Source organism: Panthera onca, chromosome A2 (genome assembly GCF_046562875.1).
Source record: "Panthera onca isolate mPanOnc1 chromosome A2, mPanOnc1 haplotype 2, whole genome shotgun sequence".
Lineage (NCBI taxonomy): Eukaryota > Metazoa > Chordata > Mammalia > Carnivora > Felidae > Panthera > Panthera onca.
Genome location: NC_138340.1, coordinates 147,751,890 through 147,776,370, shown reverse-complemented (window position 1 = coordinate 147,776,370; position 24,481 = coordinate 147,751,890). Strand labels below are relative to the sequence as shown.

General features: G+C 52.1%; 1 protein-coding gene across 2 annotated transcripts in view; it reads left to right on the top strand.

Moving 5' to 3' along the window:
- PLXNA4 (plexin A4) overlaps window positions 1-24,481 on the top strand; it is a 440,460-nt gene that overhangs the window by 372,771 nt on the left and 43,208 nt on the right. For both annotated transcript variants that reach the window (XM_060633177.3, XM_060633176.3), the window contains exons 13-21: window positions 1,404-1,555; window positions 5,795-5,912; window positions 11,996-12,132; window positions 13,309-13,473; window positions 16,267-16,360; window positions 16,812-17,051; window positions 17,724-17,870; window positions 18,529-18,763; window positions 21,335-21,477. In XM_060633177.3, the coding sequence (XP_060489160.2) occupies window positions 1,404-1,555; window positions 5,795-5,912; window positions 11,996-12,132; window positions 13,309-13,473; window positions 16,267-16,360; window positions 16,812-17,051; window positions 17,724-17,870; window positions 18,529-18,763; window positions 21,335-21,477 (1,431 nt within the window). The remainder of the gene's footprint in view (window positions 1-1,403; window positions 1,556-5,794; window positions 5,913-11,995; window positions 12,133-13,308; window positions 13,474-16,266; window positions 16,361-16,811; window positions 17,052-17,723; window positions 17,871-18,528; window positions 18,764-21,334; window positions 21,478-24,481) is intronic.

The window sequence follows — 24,481 nt, the reverse complement described above, 5'->3', positions numbered from 1 at the left end:
CTGCCAGGTGCCAGTGGGGCTTTGGGGACTGGCTGGACAGGCATTTGAGAACATACCCTCCGCCTTCCAGCCCTCCCTATATCTGCCCGCCTCCCTCTCACAGAAAGGGCCCCTGCCTCCGAGGGATCTGTCTTTCCACTACAGTGGGAACATGCATTTGAAAACCCTCACACTCATGTGCACGCTCACTCGTGCACATGTGCACGCATGGGTAAGAAGCAGGAAATATCTTAACTCGTAGGTGAACAGACTTTCCCGGCAAAGCCGCCCCTCCAGCCTGGTTTCTCTCACCCTCCTCCAGGGTGGAGCCCCCAGTTGTGGCCCTTGGCGGTGGAAAGAGTAGGAAACATTAAGAGGTGGGCCGTCTGGGCTCCTGCAGTTGCGATCCCATTGGTGTTGGCCAATATCCAGTTGCTGGTGTTCAGAGACACCAGGAATGGGAAATGTGCCCTTCTCTGGTCTTTCAAATGCCAGGAGAGGCTGGCACAGAATGTCTTCTGCCACTAGGGTCACTGCTGCGGGATGTCATAATTAGATCGCATGAACTGTATGGGGCACCTACCTCAAAGCAGGCCCTTGGTTGTTGGTTCCCAGCGTCTCAGTCATGGGTTTTTAACACCAATGGCGACATCTTGGAAGGAAAAGCCAGTCATTTTGGCCAGTATATGAGGGTAAAGTCTAAATTAATCCCATCTCTGGTAGAAACCAAGCCAGACAATGAAGGCAAAGGGCTTGTGACAAATGCTCTTCTAAATCCAGGATGATGCTTGGGTAGTTGTGGTTTTCAGCCCAATGGCAACTTGAGAGATAAATATAGTGCCATCACTGAGAAGTCCATGGGAAGTAAGACACCATCCCTGAGCTCAGAGACACAGGATCCGAAGGATGAGGAATCAGACACCAGTGATTGTTACCATGACAGGAGCATTACATGTCAGTGGAGAGAGAGGGGACAACTGGTTATGGGGAAGTGACATTTGAGAAGGATCTTGAAAACTTGGTGGTTTGCCATAGCGCGGAGGGCGGTGGGCATCAAGAGGGTTGTTCATTTTCCTTCCGAATGAAACAACACAAGCAAATGCCGGGAGGCTTTATTCCGTGATTTTCTATGAATCACCCGAGAACGGTGTATATCATGTTCCATCCCCTCATCTCTTCCACAAACTAGGAAGGTGAATGAGGGGATTTGAACACTGCTCCTAATACCACACCCAAACACGGACTTCTCTACCCGAAGTTCCTGCCATTAAGCGTCCCAGACCTGGGTGCCTTTGTGGACAGGGGCCCAACTCAGGGAATGGGGCAGAGAGGGGGAAGAGCCAGAAACCTCTCCTTGCCCCACCAGCAAGTGAATAATGGCTCTCTCTCGGTGCCTGTCAAATTACCGCGCTTCCTCCCTCCAGATAATCCCAGTCACGGGTCCTCGGGAAGGGGGCACCAAGGTCACCATCCGAGGGGAGAACCTGGGTCTGGAATTCCGGGACATCGCCTCCCATGTGAAGGTGGCCGGTGTGGAGTGCAGCCCTTTAGTGGATGGCTACATCCCTGCAGAACAGTAAGTGGAAGCCACACGAGACGGCTCTCTCTTGTTGTTGACCCCCCCTTCCCTGGCCAACAATTGACAGCCAATGGCAAAAGGTGTTAGAGACCCTTGGGGTGGGGGGAGTAGAATGCCCCTAATATTCTAGTGTACTCCCCACCCCTGAACTAGCTAGCTACCATATTGGCAAGTGTAGAAAGGGGAGGGGGACATGGGGCTGGGAGGGAAGAGAAAAGTGATCACTACCTCCTTGGGGTGTGACTGTGGGTAGTGGTGAGACAAAGCAAAATGAAACTCTGCAAGAGAAGTGTGAGTTCAGTTCCCGACCCCCTGCAGTCCCTAACTCCCCACTCATGTCCTCCAATTATGAAAGAAGCTAAACCTCTGGTCCTTTCTGTGGAGACTGAAAATGAAACCCCACACCCACTCTCTGGCCTGTGGGAATTTTGGATTGTTTTTTTCTCCATGCAGTTTGCTGGTGCCTGGAGTGGGTCATTCCATGATTGACCTTTACCTCCCAATCCACCTGTTAGAGGACGTTTGTGAGTCATGTATCATTGCCTTGGAAATAAGTAAGCACAATTCTCCAGCCCAGCAGACTCTCCCATGAAATGTTTACCAGCACGATAGAATCTATCTTCTATACCATCTTGCTGCCCCTCCCAGAGTGACACCTTACCACCTGTCCTGTGTGCGTGAGTTACTGACTCTTTGCAGGTCTCCCATGGGTATGTCAGTGCGGTTTACCTGTCAGCTTGCTGGTCTTGCGCAGGTTTCGTGATTCTGGAACCATCAGTACCACCATCCTCACTTCCTCCTGATTTCCCTCCAGATCTTCCTAAAGTGGTCTTAGTAGATGCTATGATAGAAGGATCTATTCTTGATAGAACTCACCTCATGGTCCGTCACTGCTTATTTGCCCAAAGATCTTTCTGTGGCTCCTTCAACTTTCTGAGTCCTTCCTAGAACAAAACCAAAAGCAAGCTGCTACTGATATATTGTGATTTGGGGAACTTTAAAATGCCCTACTCTGGACCTGCAAAGCCAGATGGAAAATATATTACTATAAAGTCACATGATTGAAATATTGTGGTGCTAGTTAGATCAGTGGAATAAGATACAACACCCAGGAAAAGAATCCTGATACATAAAAAGTCAGCGATGTGATAAAGGTGACATTTCAAATCAGCAAGGGAAGCAAAGATCATTTAATAAGTGGTCCTCATTAACTCCCTGAAAAAAATATACACCAGACTCTTATATCACATTATACGCCAAAATAAATTCCAGATGGATTAATGAATTAAGTGACAAAAATAAATCTGTGGAATGACTAGAAGAAAATGCAGGTGAGAATTTATTTGATTTCAAATAAGGGAAGTATAACTGTGCTAAGCATAACAGCAAAAGAAAAAAATTATAAAGAAAAAGATCAGGGGATTGGAGTATATAAAACTTAAAATTTGTTCATCAAAAATCAAAGAAAAATATGAATGATAAACTGGGACTATTGTTATAACCAATTAGAGTTAATACATGCTTTTTCTTAACATACAAAGAGGTTCCATTAAAAAAAAAAGTAAATATCAGAAAATGAGCAAAGAGCATGACTGTGCAATTCACAAAGTAGACAAAGAACCAAAAGCCATGTAAAAAAGTTAAAATCATTAGTAATCAATGAAATGAAAATTAAAATAATGGGGAACAATTTTTAAAAATCAATGTCCAGTGCAGATGAGAAGCAGGAGAAATAACATATTCATACATTCATATTGAGAATGTAAATTGGGACAAATTTTGTGGAAAGAAATTTAGAAGTGTGGATTGAAAGTCTTCAGTCTGGTCATAATATTTCTAGAACTTTACTTAAATAACCAGAATGCACAAATATTTATTTGCAAGAATACTTATTTGGGCCTTATTTTTTTTTTAATTTTTTTTAACGTTTTTTTATTTACTTTTGAGACAGAGAGAGACAGAGCATGAAGGGGGGAGGGGCAGAGAGAGAAGGAGACACAGAATCGGAAGTAGGTTCCAGGCTCTGAGCCATCAGCCCAGAGCCCGACGCGGGGCTTGAACTCACGGACCGCGAGATCGTGACCTGAGCCGAAGTCGGACGCCTAACCTACTGCGCCACCCAGGCGCCCCGGCCTTATTTTTAACAGTGGAAATTTAGAAGCAATTTGTGTATTTTAAAATAGGGAATTAATCAATCCCATCAATTATTGTACATCCACAGGCAGGTAACTATATAGCCATGAAATCTGATATTACAGAAGAATCGTGACCAGGTGTATACTAAAGGTGTATTAGTGAGAACATCATTTACCAAGCAGACTAGAGTTTCTAATTAATTCTATAAAAGATAAAGAAGTCTGAAAACATGTACATCAAAATGCTGACAACAGATACTTCTGGATGGTTGAAATGGGGTGGGAGGAGGTATATGTACGGCAAGTGTTTTCATATACTTTCTATTTTTTCTTTACACTGGACGTGTGCCAGATATGCTATCTGGACAGAAAGGCATATCTTTTTACTGGACTCTCACCCAGAAGTTCTTTCTAAGACAGACACAGAACCTGGAAGCCACAAAGTAAAAGAAGGAGCAGTTTTACCACAGATACTTTTAAATGTTAGTGGAGCAAAAGACATTACAAAGTTGAAAGACAGATGACAGGCTAAGAGAGAATAATTGCAATACTTACTACAGACAAAAGTTAATACTGCTCATTCAGAAGCTCCCACAAAAAGACAATCCATTAGCAATATAAGGAGACAGCTTCAGACAAATCAAAGGAAAGGCTAAGATTTTTTACAGCCACACACACATGCTTGAAACTATCTACGTGACTGGTAATCAGGGAAATAACAATGAAAACAAAAAGGAGATCTTTTTTCCCTATTACGTTGGAAAAACTGTCAAAGGATTGATAATATCTAGCTTTGGAAAAAGAGTGAAAGAATCTCCCTCTGTTGCTTTTGACGGAAGTGCAAATTGGTAACAACCCTTTTGGACCATTATTTTCTTCTACCTATCAAACATTAAATGCCTAAACAACGACCCCGCAAGCTCCCTCCTCAGAGATTTATTCTAATAAATATGCAATGCTTCGGGACGTATGTGTAAAAAGTTGGTTCATTTTGCAGGGTTATGTGGAGTAGGAGAAAAATCAGGATAAGTTAAATGTACATCAGGAGGAGGATAGTTAAATAAATAATGGTGCAGCCATAGTATGAACTGCAATGAAGCTGTCAGGAAGAATACAGGAGGGCTGTGCCTGACACGAGGCAAATCCACGCTGTGTCTCTGAGTAGAACGTGTGTGTGTATATTTGCAAATATATATATTCGGGCAAGTTGCCTAACTTTTTCTGTGTCTCAGTTTCTTCATTTGTAAAATAGAGATCTTAATTATATATTGATCTTGTGTGTGTGTGTGTGTGTGTGTGTGTGTACACACGCACACACACACACACACACACTATATGTGTTTGCATAGGTCTAGAGAAAGGTCTATGAGGATATATACATATACACCAAGCTTTTGTGAGAGATTAGGAGTGAAAAAGGGACACTTAATTTTACTGTCGCACTTCTGTTTTTGAGGGGTATGAACAAATTTTGTAATTAAAACAATGAGCATTTTTAAAAGGGACAAATGTGTGACTCTCCTCCATCCTTCCCCCTCCCCCCAAGCACGAGTCTCTCCATCCAGCCAAGTGGCCAGCTGGCACCAGGGGTGGGGGGGTGGGGGGGGCAGAAAATACTCCACTGAGGCAGTCCATGCAGTGGGAATGAAGTGCCCCTGAGTGAGGGTCTGAAAACCTTAATTAAGTCTGCTCCAGGGTCCCTGTCTGACATGCTGTGGGCCCTTGGGAAGGTCACTACCTCTCTGGGCCACGCCAGCGGTGTTCCCTGTGCTATTTGGCTGAAACATTTCCCACCCTCTGATTCACAATTCAGTGGACAATTCCTGAATGAGGGAGTGGGTGTCTAGGGTCAGGACACAGGGACCCTCCCCTAGGCTCCTCACTTTCCAAGGGTCTCCAAGGAGACCCCTGTAGGTTGTATTTCCTCATTTCCTGAGAACCAAAAGGGAGCCTTGCAGGGAAGAATCGGGTGTCTTTCCCCTCCTCCTCCCCTGCCCACCCCTGAGACCCTACTGCAGAGAAAAGGCCTGGGTAGGTATGGGGCCCAGGGGTCACATCTGGGAGTCCTGTGACCACAGGGTCTGTCCTCTCCTCTCTGCAGGATCGTGTGTGAGATGGGGGAGGCCAAGCCGAGCCAGCACGCAGGCTTCGTGGAGATCTGTGTGGCCGTGTGTCGGCCCGAGTTCATGGCCCGGTCCTCACAACTCTATTACTTCATGGTGAGTCCCAGTCGTCGGCGACCTGACCGGCGCAGGCTACAGACCTCGTGACCATGGTTGTTGCCCGGCTAGACCTCTGTGGGCAGACTCCAGGCCGCTTGTGGGAGTCTGTCCTTCAGTGTGAGAGCACAGCCCTCTAAATCTGAAAGGCTGGGTCCCAATCCAAACCTGCGGTGGCTGGCCCGGCCCCAGGGAAGCTGCTGTGGCTCCCAGGCCCAGGGCCCCCAGCTGGCCCAGTGGCAGCGTGACCAGGCTGGGGTTGGAGCCCTGGCTCTGCTGCCTACTCACTGGGCAAACTTGGGTGAGTTCCTTAACCTTCCTGTGCCTCAGTGTCTTCATTTCTAAAATGGGGGTGATAATACTTACATCTACCCCATGGTATTGTTGTGACAATTACACAAAATGGCTGTGTCACCTCTCTCATTTCTTGTACAGGTTCTGTGGCAGCCGGTGTTTCTACTATGGCCTGCCCTCTCCTTGTACGTGGGCACCCTGTCATTTCTATCCCAGAACCCACATTCATTCTGCCTTCCCCCCTCACCAGCACCCCTTCCCATGACCTCCTTAACCCCACCCCAACCCCCACCTCACCAGCACCCCTTCTCATGACCTCCTTAATCCCACCCCAACCCCTACCTCACCAGCACCCCTTCCCATGACCTCCTTAACCCAACCCCCACCTCACCAGCACCCCATCTCATGACCTTCTTAACCCAAACCCCACCTCACCAGCACCCCATCTCATGACCTTCTTTACCCAACCCCCACCTCACCAGCACCCCTTCCCATGACCTCCTTAACTCCACCTCAACCCCCACCTCACCAGCACCCTTTCCCATGACCTCCTTAACCCAACCCCCACCTCACCAGCACCCCATCTCATGACCTTCTTTACCCAACCCCCACCTCACCAGCACCCTGTCCCATGACCTCCTTAACCCAACCCCCACCTCACCAGCACCCCATCTCATGACCTTCTTAACCCAACCCCCACCTCACCAGCACCCCATCTCATGACCTTCTTTACCCAACCCCCACTTCACCAACACCCCGTCCCATGACCTCCTTAACCCCACCCCAATCCCCACCTCACCTGCACCCCTACCCCACCTTCCCTTCCCAGGGCTTGTCTCCAGACCTCACCCTGACCTCCACATCCCCTCCAGCCAGGACCCTCCCTGGCCCTGCAGAGGCGGCCCCTGGTGAGGGGCTCTGCGGGGTTGGGGCTCTCGGGACCTCTCAGCCTTGTCATGTCCGGCAGGGTGTGCGGGAGGCATGGGCGTCTCTGTTGCCTCTCACGCTGCCTCATTTTCAAAGTTTTGCCATCCAGTTGATTTCTCGGGTTAATGACGGCTGTGATGAGGTAGTTTCCTCACGATTCTAAGCTGCTTTTGGAAGCTGGAAGCCTGAAGTGATAGATGGGCATCAAATGCTCCAGAATAGTCCAGGGGAGCCCACTTTCCACCCTCCGCCCCTTCCTCCCTCCTCTTTCATCTGCCTCCCTCCTCCTCCTCCTTCTTTCTCCATTCTGCTGACAACTCTTTAGCACCACCTGGCAGGATCCTTCTCATGAAATTGTTTGATAAATATTTGCTTAATTGGTTGAATTTCATAATTTAATTCGGTGGCCCCGGCTTGTGGGGGTTACAGTGATGACCTAGACCAGGCACAGCCCATCCCTCAGGGGCCTGAGGTCTAGAAGGAGAGGTATGGCGTACGTGCAGACGGGAACGGAGACAGGTGCATCAGACGCCTCTCCAGCCGGCGCCCGCGCTCTCTGCTCCCCCTCTACTCCTGAAAACCTCCCCTCCTTCTAGACACAGTTGGCTCTCACTGCACACGCAGGAGCTCACGTAGAAGAACACGCATGTGTAATGGGTTTAATGGATAGGTAGGTTTACCTGGCTCTTTAGGATCTGTACCCCCACCTTCTTCTGAAAGGATTTGAGGAAGTTGCCAAGGGAAACCCAACACACCTGAAGGCAATCAGCAATAAAGGTGTGTGTGTGTGTGTGTATGGAGAGAGGGCATGTATACCGTACGTTATCTGTATGTATATACCCAGAAGTTGTTAATCCAGCAGAGTCAAGATACTGAGAGGGAGACGCAGACAGACTGAGACAGAGGCGGAGACAGCGCTCCCCAAGTGTTTAGAGGTATGGCATGGATGCCAAACTTGGGCACAAAATCCAGCTTGGAAATTACCTGGCCAAACAAGCGCTGGCCAGCCAGTCACCTGCCCTGCAGTTTGTTTTATGTATTGTTTAGTTTTTAGAGGGAGAGAGAGAGAGGGTGCAAGTGAGCGAGGGGCAGAGAGAGAGGAAAGAGAGAGACGGAGAGGGGGAGAGAATCCCAGGAGGGGCCTGGGTGGGGAGGGAAGGGGGAGGAGAGAGAGAGAAGCGGGGCTCACTGGAAGAAGGACTCGAATTCACAAATCGTGAGATCATGACCTGAGCCAAAGTCAGATGCTTAACTGACTGAGCCACCCAGGCGCCCCTGCCCCGAACAGTTTTTATCCTGGGGTCATGTGGCAGCGACAGATTGGATGGTGATAGGAACGACCACTACCTCAGGAAGCTGGAGTTTGCTTTGGGTGTTAGAGATCTCTGCCAGGTCTCCAGCTGCGGCTCTCCCCTTCGTGACTCACTCAAAGGCCACCGGGGCCCCCTGTCCTGCCGTCACTTCTGTGACCCACCCAGGCTGTCAACTCCCACACACAGCGTGTCATTCCCCCCTCACTTGCCCATTTCTGTCAGGGACTCATCACCATGCCACAGTTATCGTGGACAATGGCTCGGCTTCCCTTAATTCTGATTTCAACCACTCCATCACTGGGTCCTAGAGTCTTACTTTTCCCATTTTCGTGGCTGCTACAATGGCCTCTTTCAATCCCTGACTTTGAAGGTTGGAACCCATTCTAATCCTAATCCATCTACCCTGTAGAATGTTGGGTCCACCTCAAGAAGGACCCAGGGCCCCACTGCCTCTAGCTGTGGTCCAGTCTCCTCGGTCTGGCCCGCCTTGTCTACCCAATTCTGTTCCCCGAGGCTTTGCATGGCCTGACCCCTTTCCTTTCTCCATCTCCTTCCCCACGTTGCCCCAAGCCCTGTCCTCCTCAATCCTCCAAGCCTGCTTGTGAGCCAGTCCACACCTTCTCCGAATACCCAGCCCACAGCACCCATGGAACCTGGCTTACTGGGGATTCCATGGCATCTGCCTGCATGACACTCCGTGTTGCCTCTTGGAGCCCCTGCTCCCTCTGTCAGACCAGTAAGTCTTTGGAGATGAAGCCCCGGCTGTTTATTTCTTTGTTAGCCCCCATGGTGCTTAGACAGTTCTAAACCTTCCTGCATGTTGGACTCTCCCAAGGAGCTTCAAACAAAATGCTCCAGAGCCCCCCTGAGCTAAATCACACACTACAGGTGGGGCACAAAACTCTCCGGGAGATTCCAACTCAGCCCAGCCTGAGGGCCACTGGCCTAGGAGAAACAATGTTTGTAGAACAGCTGCTGTGTGCCCATTGATATCCGGTTCCAGGCTTAATTCTTACAAGGAGCCTATGTTGTCAACATTCAAAAGCCCCTTCGGCTCTCAGGTAAGGTCAGTCTTGCCTGCATGACGGTTTCTGCCCCAGAGCAGGATGTGGTTAGATGCAGGGCATCAAGGTGAGGCTTCATGGAAGAAACTGGATGGAAAGGCAGGATAGGATGTTCCGTATGGATCTGGAGTAGTGGGAGGCTGTTCCTGGCATAAGATAGGAGTGCACCTAAAGATGGGAAAAGAAGGGAGGGAGAAGGAAGGGGGTTGATGGCAAGGGAAGAGGTTGGGACAGAAAGAGAAGTCAGTAAACAAAAGAGCTGTTGCCACAAGGCAAAAAATGCACCGGCCCAGTGGGGCCCTGGGACTTGGCGGTTTGTGAGGGACTGTGCTGATGCCACGTGTCCACTGGGGAAGACGTTCAGGGAGGGGAATGATGCTGGGGAGCTCGGGTCCTCCCCCGTCCCTCCTGTGCATTTAAGGGCCCAGTCATTGAGGCTACCCCAGAGCTCCTCAGGGTCCAGGGAGGGAATGAGGGGCAGAGGTTCCCATGAGTCTCAACTGAGAGGTGGGAAGAGACAGAGTGACCCTCTCTCCAGCATCTCGGAGCCCTCATAGCCTCCCCACACAGCTAGGCAGCTTGCAGGTAGCCCTACTTGGGCCCCACAGAGAAGCCCGTGACTCCTCTGGGGTCCTGGGACAGCTCAGGAACCCCTTCCCAGGGGTCCTCCGGAGACATGGGGCACCCAGGGGAGCCTCTTCTTCAGGGATGCCTCTCAGGACCTGGGGCATGCTGGGGAGCCCCCTTCCCTGTGCTGAGATTGGGAGTAAGGTTTGAGTCTGATTCAGTTTCCCTCCACAAATCAGGCCAGACTCTGATGTGTGGGTTTATTCACCCAAAAGCCAGAACCCGACCGCCAAGGCCAAGGGATCAGCATCCTTGGTCTCGTCACCCGTTCTGTCCCTAGAGATCTCCACAGAGGGAATCTTTCCCTTCCCTACCTCCAGCCAGGAGCCAAGTGAAGGGGTGGCAAGTAATACAGAATTTGATTTCCCGTGCAAACCCGCCGTGAAATATTTATGAAGCATGACTTGAATAATTAATAGTTTCTCACAACTTTAAAACATGTCTCAGTATCATCCACTCCTCACCCCCGCCCCCAGCCCGCCACTGCAGGGCCAACAAGGATTACTCCTTTCCACCCCTTCTAGAACCCCACCCACAGGCTGCCAGAGAGCCTCTTCTTCCCACGTTGCTGCCACCCCCATCTGTCTTAACCTGCCTGTTTTTTTACTTTATCTCTAGGCCCCCCCTTGCCTCGCACAGACAGCGCCCTCTTTCCCTTCCAGACAGTGGGACAAAGGCACCATGTGGGGGAGGTGACTGCAAGTTACAGAACCGGAAAACCGGCAGGCCCCTTTGAGATAACTGTGTTTTGATCCAGCTCCCTGATTTTGTGATCAGAGAGGTTACATGGTTTGTCCAGAGTCCCACAGCATGATCTGGGCAGAGCTGTTCTCCACTCTTTCCACAGCCTCACCCCACCTGTGTCCCAGTCTCCATTTGAGCCAGCAGCAGCTCCAGAATGAGGGGTTCCTTAGCATTGTGGGTGCCAGGTGCTCGGGATCTGCAGGGACCCGGTGGGCAGATGGGCCCCACGTATGGGGCAGACAGTGGGCGGTGGGCAAGTGTCCCCACGGGCCCCCCACCACCCCGCATACCTGCCAGCCTCACTGGGGCTTCTCCCCTCCTCCCGAGGTGTTATTGAGGCCTCTCCTGGGGAGGTCGCCTGCGGGCTGGGAGCCCAGTAGGTTCAACTTTTGGTGCAGAATTCTTTAAGGGGCAGGGGAGAGCGAAATCTTCATTTAAATGCAGATACGGGCTTCTCACCTGGGACTGAGGAAAGTTTTTTTCCATTAAAATGCTAATGAAAGAGCAAAGCACAACTCCAAATCCTCAGCTCACAGGTGCCCCCTCCCCATCCTCACTCCATCCCTGACCCTTCTTCACTCCTCCCCCTGGGTTTCCCTGGGGCCCTCACCACCCATCGCTCAGGCCTCTGAGCGTTTGGACAGCTCTCTTAACAGGCCCATGGAAGGAACAGGTCACCTTCCCAAAAGCACCCGAGACTGGAGAGGTGATGGAGAACCAGAGCTCTGGAGTCAGATCTCAGATGTGCCACTTTTTAGCTGTGTGACCTCGGGAACTTTACTTAACATCTCTGAATTTTTTCTGTAAAATAGGTAATAATACCTACCTTGTAGAATTGACTGAGCAAATAAATTATATAGAGATGGATGAAGGTATAAAGCGTGCCAGTTAAAACGTCAGCATATAGCAGCTATTACTACTGTTATGAATATAGAGGTGTAAGCTCTCAGGGTCCAGAACGTCACTTTCCCACACAAGCTCAATAAAATCTTCATGGGCTCTTTGGGAGGCCACCGTTACTGAGGATTCCAGAAGGCAGCTCCGGGGAGTGGGGTGCTGCCTCTCTTCAGACCCTGCCCCAGTTGTGTCTCAGGCCAGATCCTTTCCTGCACAGACGCTGACTCTCTCGGACCTGAAGCCCAAACGGGGGCCCATGTCGGGGGGCACCCAAGTGACCATCACGGGCACCAACCTGAACGCGGGCAGCAATGTGGTGGTGATGTTCGGGAAGCAGCCTTGCCTCTTCCACAGGTAACTCAGCTCAAGGCAGGCCTCGGGGGGCCCACAGCCCAGTGGGTGGGGCCGGTGGGGCAGCCTCAGGGCAGCAGACGACCAGGGCTAACCTCCTGGAAGTGCCTTCTCTTCCCTGAGAAAGTGGCCTTTCTCTTTGAGGGAGGATTTGATGGGCAGAACTGGCTGTGGATGTTTTTGCCTCAGTCTGGAGAACTGCCAGGCACCCCATTCATGCTGCTGCCCACCATTTAGCCTTTGTGCCCCTATACCAACCGCTGTACAGAACCCTCGGGTTCCGCAGGAGTCCCTGGGGAATCTAGAGCCCCTGCCTGGAGGCTAGCCTCTCTCCAGCTGCTGCAGAGCCAGCCAGGCCTGCCGAAATCTGCTAGGGGCCCCTACCCCAGCTGGCTGAGGGTCAGCCTCCAAGGGCAGCCGACTTTCTCCCCACTGATTCCACCATCCAGGCCCAAAAGGGCACACCTTCTGTAAGCCAGGAGCCTGGGGTATAGGAGGGAGGTGGGAGGCTCGTCTGATGCAGGACTCAGATTTGGTGGGGACGTGACATTCTGCAGGAGAGGTTTTCCTGGGACAGAACTATGCTGAGGGCTGTGACAGATCTGAAGTCAGGCCAGTGATCAAGAAAAAACTGTTCTGACACTTGCTAAAATGGTAAGGAAGAGTTCACTCAGGATTATTGCAATAGGCGCCAAGAGTATCACAAGGGGGAAGGAAAGAAATCAGGTTTGACTCCAAATACGGCAAAGACATGGGGGGATTTATAGCCAAGCAGCATAGTGAGGGGGTCAGTGATGGCAAATTACTAAGATGAATAGGAATAGGGAGACTCTTGCTAAAGGGACTTAACAGGATTCTTGCCAAAGGCAGCCCAGGGTACTCAGGTATCAACTGGAGGGGGGTCGGGCGTTTTGACTTAGCAGGATTCTTGCTACAAATGGGGCTTGACAGGCCCAGGACAGGGCCCCAGGATAAGGCCTTGTTGAAAAGAGGGCTCAGAGGAACCTGTCTACCGTTGGGTCAAGTCTCTGCAGTAGTGCCTGGAGCTTTATATCTGAGGCAGCGCTGACTTATTGCCTCTGAGGAGCCTGACGAACAGGGAGGGGTGGGAGGGCCCTGACCCGGACCCCTGTCCCCATCAACACCCGGACCCCAGCTCCATGTCTGCCCTCCCTGCAGACGCTCTCCGTCCTACATCATCTGCAACACCACGTCCTCAGATGAGGTGCTAGAAATGAAGGTGATGGTGCAAGTGGACAAGGCCAGCATCCACCAGGACCTGTTCTTCCAGTATGTGGAGGACCCCACCATCGTGCGGATCGAGCCAGAGTGGAGCATAGTCAGGTAGGGGCAGCCCTGACCTCAGTTTTCCTTCCTCAACTCTCAAGAGCCAAGGACAGTTCTGGGACCCAGTTCGGCTTTGAGGACTGATGAATCGGGGTTGACTCAGAGCACCCCCCAAATCAGACCTTCCTTCCAGGGCGCCCTCCTTCCACCGAGAACACCTCTGAATGGGACCCGGCCCCTGGGGCCAAGCTCTGACCGGCAAGAGCCCGTGACCCCTAATCTGAGCATTGGTGGGTACACCTGGAGGAAATGATCCCGCCATAGTGACTGCTGAGGGGGTGCCAGTCCTCTTCCCCTGAACCTCCCTTCTGGCAAATATGGGCGATAATTCCAATCCTGCTGAGGGATGCAGGAGAAAGAGATCAGATCCAACTTCTTCTTGGCCTGCTCTTGAACAAAAACGTGCCCTGACCACCAGGGTGCAGTTCAGATGTCTGTCCTCTGGGCTTCTGTAGCATCCTGCCGTTCCTCTGTCCTGCTCTGTCATGACCCCGAGTTGTCTGCTTGCTTCGACCTTCCCTCTATTGCAAACTCCTCAAGGGCAGGGAGTAGATCTTGTTCCCCGCTCTTTTCCCGGGGGCCCAAAACAAGTATAGAGAGCGCATGTCCTAGGAGGGAGCCAGGTATGTGCTGTTACAGCAACGCCCTCTAAGGCCACCTCTCACTCAGCCATTCGCAAGCTGACTTGTACCAGCTGCGTAACTTCCCGGCCTCCCCTCTGGAGAGGTTCACAGGGGGCTTTAGAAACTCCAGGATCCCTAGGGACCCTCCCAGTCCCCGCTTGGTGGGGCTGTGGAGTGTGACATCTCCCTTCAGGGAGGGAGCGCTGTTCCAGTCCCTGGGGGATACATTGTAATGGGAAGGCGATGCTAAGGGCATCCTGACACCAAGGGCCCTGCTGACCTTTGGGAAACTGCTGGATCAGGGGCTGAGGTGGAATGGAACAGGCCTTGGGGTCAGAAGGAGTGGGCTCAGCCCAGCTCTACTTCTAACCAGCCAAAGTAACCAATCACCTTAAAGGTTACTTGACTTCTCTGGGCTCATGGTTTCTCCTCCATCAGCTCCCTCCTGGGGCACTGGGAGGGGTAAGCAGAACGCATACGCACAGTGCAGTGCCTGGCCCAGCTCTCTCCCACTGCCCCTCACCCACCCTCCCCACCGTGGGCTTCAGTTCTAGAGGACATCTGGCATCAGGGAAAGGGGGAACGCATAGAGATGTGGTCTCCCTGGCTGAAGCGGGCGTCAAGGACAAGTCCAGTACAGAGAACAATCTTTTAAACTGGGGTTGAGCAGACTCCAACCTGGGGGCCAGATCTGGCCATCTGCCTCCTTTTATGAATAAAGTTTTATTGGAACACAGCCATGCTCATTCATATATGTTTTGTCTGTAGCTGCTTTCTCAACACAACAGCAGAGATGAGTAATTGCAACAGACCATATGGCCTGGGAAGCCTAAAATATTTACTCTCTGGCCCTTTCCAGAAAAGTTTGCCACCCCCCGCCTTACAGCCACGAAAGGCAGCCTTTGCTGAGATCAGATTTGGTTGTCCTCAGCAGTTACCTCCTAAGACCCAAAGTTTATAAGCTTTAGCCGTGATTTTAAAGGAGATGAATATAAGGCACGAAGAGGGGGAAAATAGTCTGTAGAAAGCTATTCTGGGATTTGCCCCCTGAGGCCCCGGGAATCTAGGAAGTTGGTGTAGCCCTTTGCCTAGACAAACTCTACAGCTCCCTAAGGAATTCACAGTCTGGGTTAATTCAGCTCTTCCTCATGTCATTGTCACAGAAGTAGAGGTGTTGTCCTTCCTGGCACTCAGTAGTGGACCCTGAGTCACGTTCATAACAAGAGGGAGGTTGGAGGTTTGGGGCCTGCCAGCCGGCCCTAGAGTTTTTGCTGCAGTGAACAAATTCTCCGATGGGGTGGGGCTCTGCAGAGTGAGGCTTCAGACTGCTCCCAAGAGTCTGGGCTACTAAGGATCAGTGATGGGGGGGCGGGTCCGTTGGTAAACGCGTGTTGAATTGGTGATGGAGAAGATTGGGAGATGGCCAGATAGCAGAATACCATTGTGGAACACCGCCATGGGCAGAAGAGCCTGTCTGGGTTTTACAGGAATCTCCCAGCATGCATGTGCACGTGTGTGTAGGCCCATGCTTGTGTGTGTGTGTGTGTGCACGTGTTGGGGGGGAGGGAGAGGGAGCGGGAGGGGCAGGTGGAGGGCGAGAGGAAGCCAGGGAATAACTGGGAGTGCAGAGATGAGCAGATGCATAGGGAGGTAGAAATGAATGTGGGTGACAGAGATTCTTTATTCGCCAAGCTTGTAACTGTTGCAGATGAAATTGTAGTAATTTCTGGGGAGGAGACAGTGCTCAGACCCTGGAGGGTCTGGTGGGGGGCGTCTTGGAGCAAGGCTCTCATTAGGCCAAGGCTAGTGTGAAAATCTCCCTGAGATCGGTGAGGGCTGGGGCAGAGACACCAGGGGCTGCAGAGAAACATCTGGCTCCAGTCAGGAGGCTTCAGAGCCTCCACGGGTGTTCAAGCTCTCGATGAGCCCAGTGCTGGACAGCCGCAGACATCTGGTTATCACTGTCGTCCCCTTGGCCGCTGAGAGCTCATCCTTATCATTATTCAGTCGGTTTGTCATCATTGTCCCTGTGAACATTATCACGCCTCCTGGCTATCATTGTCTTTAATGTCAGAGCTCAGCCTGATTGATCATCATCATCATCTTCAAGTGCCTTTGCTATTCCTATCCCCGTGTTGACACGCCTCCTCCTTTCTTCCCCGGGCAGTGGAAACACACCCATCGCCGTATGGGGGACTCACCTGGACCTCATACAGAATCCCCAGATCCGTGCCAAGCATGGAGGGAAGGAGCACATCAATGTGAGTCCAGGGTGGGCAGGGAACACGGGCAGGGAGCATGAGCACCACTCAACATGTCCTGACGGGACCCAGACACCCTGGAGCACTGGGACGATGGGATGAGGGAGCAGACATGAGGGCATTTTCACACCTTGGGGTACAGGCACGGAAGAGCAGTCACTTCTAGGGGTTCTGGGGTTTCATATCCTCATTCCTCCACCTTTCAGACCTCCGGTGCTGCCCCTTAGCTTAGAGATCCCCTAGTCACTGCCACACCCGCTGTGGACAAAGCAGATCTAGATGCCACTGCAGAGTCTGCTGCTTGAGTGCCCAGGTTATGTGGTCGTGGCTGCGGAGGGGTGGCGGCCCAGGTCAGCGCCATGCTGTTTGATGGCACGGGGGGACCCTGGTGGGTGCGTTGGGGCTCTATGGGTTCAGGCGCTGCATAAGTCCCCCTTTCTGGCTCCTCCAGCTCTGTGAGGTCCTGAACGCCACTGAGATGACCTGCCAGGCTCCGGCCCTCGCTCTGGGGCCCGACCACCAGTCTGACCTGACCGAGAGGCCTGAGGAGTTTGGCTTCATCCTGGACAACGTCCAGTCCCTGCTAATCCTCAACAAGACCAACTTCACCTACTATCCCAACCCCGTGTTTGAGGCCTTCGGGCCCTCAGGAGTCCTGGAGCTCAAGCCTGGCACTCCCATCATCCTGAAGGTAGAGTAAGGTGGTGGGCGGGAGGTGGGAAGCCGGGAGGCTGCTGCATGGAATGGGGATGCTTTTCAAGTCCCAGAGAAAGGCCAGAAGTCATGGGCTCTGGCCCAATTTCATGACCGCCGTCCCTAGCAGAGGTTGTGTCATAGTCCAGAGCGTGGAAAACACTGCCTCCGAGTTTGTATTGGGAGGCAAACTCTCTTTACAGGCCGTAGAGACCTGATCGGGGCAGCTGGACCCATCCTGGCCATCTGCCTCCCAGGCTTCCTGTGTCCCCCGAGTCCAGGACCTGGGAGGTCAAAGGCGCACACTGCTTCCTCCCGTGTAGCCCTTTGCAGACCACAGCATAGGGTTTCTTTGGAGCATGGGTAGCAACTTAATTTTAACTCCTGTGACAATTTCAATCAATTGGTACCGATTGACTGTAGCTCTGTGTTGAGAGGGATTCTGAGGCTGCACTCGGATGAGCTCAAAAGAGTGCCCCCATCACTGACTCCCCACCGAGGAAAGGGGAATGGCAGTGTATGTGTCACAAAGCTTTCGGACTTGTTGTGGAAGGTGGCCTCTCCACCAGCTCGCCAGCAGGATGGGACCCCTGGGTGGGAGACGTGGCAGCCAGCCAGAAGCTATGATGCTGACTCTGGGGTGGGAACCGAGGCTCTCCTGTCCCTCCAGGGCAAGAACCTGATCCCACCGGTGGCTGGGGGTAATGTGAAGCTGAACTACACCGTGCTGGTTGGGGAGAAGCCGTGCACGGTGACGGTGTCGGATGTGCAGCTGCTCTGCGAGTCCCCCAACCTCATCGGCAGGCACAAAGTGATGGTGAGGCCGGCGGGGCCCCGATCTGGATGGGGCGGGCACTTAAGGATGTGAGAGTGTGAGCGGACCGGCTCCATGCTGGGCTGCCAGGGCTTTCCGGGAGGCGATTCTGGCCCGCTCGGAACTTCCTTCGTGGCCAGCCATCACCCCTTGTTCCTTCTCTCTGTCATGCTTCCCACCTCCTTCTTGTGCATTGTCATTCTTTCCTGACGCTGGTGCTACAATAAAGGCCATGCAAAACAGCTCTAGGGATGTGCTGCATGGCCGGTTACAGGCTAGAGACCCTTCCAGGAGAGCACTGTTGTTGGCCCCAGGAGGGCCATAATATGCTCTGCCTCAGTCTTCCAATCCTTATGATGGGATGAATCTCAGGGAGCGGTCATTGAAGACGTGTCAGACTTCTTTAGGTCCCAGTCGTGGGCTGTTTCCTTATGAAGATGGACATTAGTCCCGGCTGAGGGAATTTGCAGCTTCCCGTCTGTGGGGGGTGGCCTGCTCTGAGCCATCCGGACCCATCCCCAGGCCCCCACACACCCTCTCCTCTGTTCCAACCCGAGACGGTTTTCCTCCCTGGAGCCCTTTCCTTCATCCTGCCCCGGGGCTGCTTCCCCGGGGTGCTCTGAGCCCCCTCCCAGCTTCCTCTCGCGTGCTGTGCCCCCAGGCCCGAGTCGGTGGCATGGAGTACTCCCCGGGGATGGTGTACGTGGCCCCGGACAGCCCGCTCAGCCTGCCTGCCATCGTCAGCATCGCCGTGGCAGGCGGCCTCCTGGTCATCTTCATCGTAGCCGTCCTCATCGCCTACAAACGCAAGTCCCGCGAAAGTGACCTCACGCTGAAGCGGCTGCAGATGCAAATGGACAACCTGGAGTCGCGTGTGGCCCTGGAGTGCAAAGAAGGTACTGGAGGACCGGGACCATGCCCCGCCCCCCGGCCCGAGTCTGTGCGCGTGCGCCTCACACAGGGCAGCGGGCTGGGCACCTGCAGGCCGCACTGGGGGCCGGGTGTCTAACCTCTAACTCTGCTCTCCAAGCCTGTATCCAGACAGATCCCTTATCCCAGCAGACCCACCCCTTCCCTGGCGAGGCCGCCCTCCCCTCCCTCCAGGTGCCCCCTTCCCCTCTTTCCCCAGGTCAGGCTGGGATCATCCTAAGCTCCGTGAGAGCAGTTTCCAGCCCAGAATCCTGGCCGCCGGGGTTTTATGCTCTCCTCTTGGGGACACCTTGGGGTGTCTTGACATGACACATTCAGCAACCCGCAGCTCCCTTCCTTGAGGAGGAAGGTACGGCTGTAGGGCTGATTTGAGATGTAGAAGGAAGAGGGTTTCCCAGCCTGTATGTTTAAAAATTACCAACACCGCCATGATGTGAAATCAGCTGCACTAAATCCAAGAAGGAAATTTAGGAGTCAGACTCTTGTCGCCTGCCAGATATCATGATATCATTTCGTGAGTCACCCTGGGAGGGTCTGAGTGGATTCTTTGCCGTGGATTTATTCTCCGAGCCAATCCAGCCTGTACCTGGGGCTCTCCCATCCCCACTAGGGAAGCCGCAGCTCCCTCTGATGGGGAAGTGGGTCCATCCCGTCCCCTCAGTACATCCTTAGCTGTCAACACTGGCATCTGCCTTGTGGGACTGTTAATTACTGCCTTTTATTATATTTACGCTGCTTAATTTTTTTCTCCGCAATGTACTCTTCCCTCTAATTAGGTGTAGTGATTAGAATCTCTTTTATGTGTGGCAGGCACGAGGCTTTGAATGTTGGAGGCGCTTAGTGACTTGAAGGAAAGCTGCAGACAGATTAAAAAACCACCCCCCTCCTTCTCCTCTCCACCAGCTGAGCACCCCCAACGGGGAGCGGGCAGAGAGGGGAATGTGAAGCCAGGTTCCTCTCGGAAAGTTCTGGAGAAGGAGGAATTAGCAGTCAGGGAGTCCAGCCGAAGAGGGTCAGCGGAGGCGCCAGGAGAGGGCCTTGGCTTCTGGCTCGGGAGAGAGCTCTCCTGCGTGAGTGAGACGAGAGAGGTGTAGAGCAAAGTACATGGAGATTCGCCACGGAAGTATTCGTCGGGGGTGCCCAGAGCTGGCTCTCGAACATGTAAGGGGCAGCTTGGGTTCGGGGAAGGTGACTCCCCAAAGACTTGAGAGTAAGCCGGGACGTCACCCACACGCAAACCCAGGCCCTGCGCTGGCCTGGCCTCTTGAGACATAAACACACACACGCGTGCTTACACGGCCACAGCAATTCACTGGCAGGGCCCCCCCCCCCCCCCCCGTGTCAGTGTGACCAGGGGTGCGGACGGAGAGCAGTGCAGGGGAGGTCTGGAGCAGCCTCTCCAGGGGCCCGGGTGGGGTCCTCACGATTCCGTCAAGTGAGAAGCAAATGAGAAGTCTCGAGGCCTGGAGACCCAAGGTCCGTGGGCCCAAGTTGGCACTGTGGGGTGCAGTGGGGCCCCCGTCCACAGTGCCTGCGGCAGCCGTGTTGTGTTTGTGTCATGTGATCAGTAGAGCCCACGGAATACTGTTTTCCCATTCTTGTGTTTATGGAAATCGTAAGAAGTATCGTTTCATCGGTGCCTACTGGCTGTGTTAATCCACGCTGGTTGTGTGTGAACGTGCGTGTGTCTCACGCATGCATGCACGCGAGTACGTGTGCGTGTGCCCTGGAGGAAGACGGAGCGGGGGAAGGTCCGGCACGTCATTTCTGACGGCCTTCTGTGGCAGAGGGTGGCCTGGGAGGAGGGCTGTGCTCAGGACAGAGTGTGGCCGCAGCTTTGGCGCTGTGTGACCACCTGGGCCGTGTGCTAGACTTCCTTGGGGGCAGGAAGGAAGGGCGTCTTGCAGCTCCATGACCATCTGGAGGCCTGAGCTGCCTCCACAGACAGCAGTGCCCACATGCAGACCATAATTCACCGTGGAGTGGCATCACCTTGAGGAAGGAAAGACAAAGATACGCCCTGCATATCTATCCAGAAGGAATACAGTAATGTGGCAGAGCCTTCGTCTTGGCCCCATTGGATGGTTTGTGGTTTGAAGGCTCCAGTGAGCTGCGTGGCCCAGAACTAGGACTGCAGAAGAAATTGTTTTTCACTTAGCCCACTATAAAACGCAGAATTAGGAATAGACCCTCCACCACTGGAACCTCTCCCCTCCCTCCCCCGTCCTTTGACGTCCCCCCTACCCCCCAGCATATTCTGTAAACCAAAACCATTCAGGCCCCAGCAGCAGGACAAATCTATGGACAGCCACCCCCACTCATGCTTTGGAAGGGATTTGGCCCAAGACAAGCCTCCTTGTGACACATTCTATCTCTCCTTCCTATATCATTCTCCCCAGCTACTTAAAACATCCAACGTTATTCCTGCACACCTGCAGCCTATTGCCCGTGTCTCCTAAAGGCCTGGGTGAGGGTTCTGAGCCTCAGACTCGAGGCTCACCCCAGCCAGCAGTCTCATGGGCTTCCCTTTGTACCAGCTTTTGCTGAGCTGCAGACGGACATCCATGAGCTGACCAGTGACCTGGACGGAGCTGGGATCCCCTTCCTGGATTACAGAACGTACACCATGCGGGTGCTGTTCCCAGGGATTGAAGACCATCCTGTGCTCCGAGACCTCGAGGTGAGAAGTAGGACCCGTAACCAAGCCTTCCCCATCAAGGTGCTAGTGCAGAGAAAGGTGTCGGTGACCTGCAAATGCAGCCACCTCATCGGGAGGTGAGAAAGCTGAGGCCAGGGAGGGGATGTGACTTGCCCAAGGCTTCCCCCTGCCCCCGCTTGTCAACGGCAGCCAGCCCGTCCCTCGGGAGGAAATGGGGCCGAGCCAGGGAGCCATCTGAGCAGAGATGGGAGTAGATTTGGGTTCTAGGGGTCATGGAGCCCTTGAGAATTGAATGGAAGTTGAAGAAAAACTGTACATACACACAAAAACAACACATCTGGCAGCTAATGTAACGCGCTCACGGACTCCTGTTTAGGAAACTCCCATGATGTAAGGGATTTCACCACATAGTTGGTGCTCAATAAATACATGTGGAAAAAATAAGTGATGTGCTGGGAAGGGGGGGTGGAAGCGTGAACGATAAGAATATAACTGTCTTTTGTACCAGCAGGACCTCATCTTTTGAACATTTTATCACTTCCTGTCTAGCATAGTATCTGGCTTATGCATATATTCATACTGTGCTTTGTTCCGAAAGGGATTTCGGATGACTTATCAAGATAAATACCAGAGAAAAGTGAAAAATATAAATGAGGAAACCAGGGCAAAGTAATAATCGTAAGGCATAATCGCTGTTAGCGGGCTGCCGACTAAGCTCCCGGTCCAGTTGTAAGTACTTCATACGTGTGTGCGGATTTACTGTCTCACAAGCAGTCTGAAGAAGTCGCGCTTCTTTGAGAGGCAGCAAAACTAAAGGCACAGAGAACTCCGGGGCCACGCAGCTGGGAGGGGGTGGCACCAGGATTTGAGTCCTGCAGTTAGACTTCAGGGTCTGTGCTCCCAATGATGAGTCTTTGCACGTCACTGTCGTGCCTTCGGGCTCTGGATACTTATTAGGACGGATCAAAACTCTCCAGGCAAAGCAACAGTAGAGATTAAGGCTAATTCCAAGACTTATGTCGTGCATAACATAACAACAGACGCCTCGCTCGGGGGGTTGCACGGGTTTGCAGGTACCGACCCCTGCGGGAACGTCTACACGGTTGTTCAAGGGGGTGGAGACGCTGTGCATCTCGACAGAAAACACAGCAAGTCCCCAGGGACTTTGGGGCCCATATGCATTTATTTCTCCATAATTGTTGAATAAATTGTGTGCCAGTGTGTGTGTGTGTGTGCACGTGTGCACACTTCTATAACGAGGGCACAGTCACTTCTGTCTGGAGGAGGGTCCCCTCGGCTCCTCAGTGGATAGATACCAAGAGGCACTTCCAAAGGCCGTAGGTGGTAGGCTCTGTGTCCTCACTGATAACGCACCTCTGCTCCGTGTACACGTCTGCTCTTGTGTGGACACGTATAAGGTATACGGGTGTGTCGTATAAACAAATGAAAACATCGGCTATATTATGATACGCTCTTCCTTTTCTTGGTCTCACTCTTTTTTCTGAATGAATATTATCTTGCTTATTAATGTGTTTACTTGTTTACAGTTCATATCTCTGTAACCCCCTCCCCCCAGACAGGCTGCATTCGAGCAATAACCGTGTTTATTTTATAGACGTTAATACCAGAACACCAGGTGGCACCAATTTGGTGAATGAAAGAAGTCGCTCTATAGCCTAAGACATATAAAACCCACAATTGTTTATGAAATTAAAGCACCATGCCTATGAGTTGACATTTTGAAAGGATGTAGGTCTTAGATCTAGCAAAATAAAGTATTATAGTTGACATATGGCTCTGGTAAGTTAACAAATAATTGTTTAAAAATATCATTTGGGGGCGCCTGGGTGGCTTAGTTGGTTGAGCATCTGATTCTTTTTTTTTTTTTTTAATCCAAGTTAGTTAACATGTAGTATAATGATGATTTCAGGAATAGAATTTAGTGATTCATTACTTATATATAACACTCAGTGCTCATCCCAACAAGCGCCCTCCTTAATGCCCATTGCCATTGAGCCCTCCCCCCACCCAACACCCCACCAGCCGCCCTCAGTGTGTTCTCTGTATTTCTTATTGTTTGTCTCCCTCTCTGTGTTTATCTTATTTTTGCTTCCCTTCCCTTATGTTCATCTATTGTGTTTCTTAAATTCTGCATATGAGTGAAATCATACGATATCTGTCCTTCTCTGCCTTGGTCTCACTCTTCACGCTATGCCCCTCTCTCATTCTCATTCACTTTTCTCTTACATTTATACTTTTTCCAGCCTCATTTTTCACCTGCTTCAAACTACTAGGGTGTTAGTCCATGGAAGAGTACGCACTTTCCACATGCATTTGCATCTCCAGGGATTCTCAGACTCTCAAGCCTGGCTTGGCACGAGTTTAACACACAGACTAGGGCAGTATGTTCCCAAGGACTGCCCGAGGTGGTGGCAGGAGAGTTACAGGGCTCCTTCTCCTACAGGAACGCATGGGCAGTTGTGCAGGTTGAACACTGTAGTGCTCCAGATGGCATCATTCATATGCAGCACCTTTGGGGTTGTTCAGTGCACAACCTGCTTCACTGTCTACAGCAGCCCTGTTTACCTAGGACCAGACTACAAATGATTCCCTCTCATTGCCCTTCCTAACTGTACCAAGCCTCTCGCTGAAAGCTGTTGGAGTCCCTAGCTGCCCTGCCGGGCTGTAACCATCTGAGATGCTCTCTGGGTAGATACCCTGCCCCCAGCCCAGGCGGTTCCGATGGCCCCAGTATAAATCACATCACACCCTACCACGGCCTTATTCCTCATCTGGCACGTTAAAGTTTCCCCTCCAACCTGAGTCTTCTCTCTTCTTTGCCTTTAGCATGAGGACAGACTCGCAGCTCCCACCCTCCTGCTCACGAAGGAGTTACAGCCACCTGCACCAACTTCCTGAGTGGGAGCCCACACAGGACAGCTCACTGTCACGTACACTCGGCTTCACACAGGGCACGTGGCTCTTCTTTGTTTGAGTGGTGGTAAAATAAGCATAACCTGAAGTT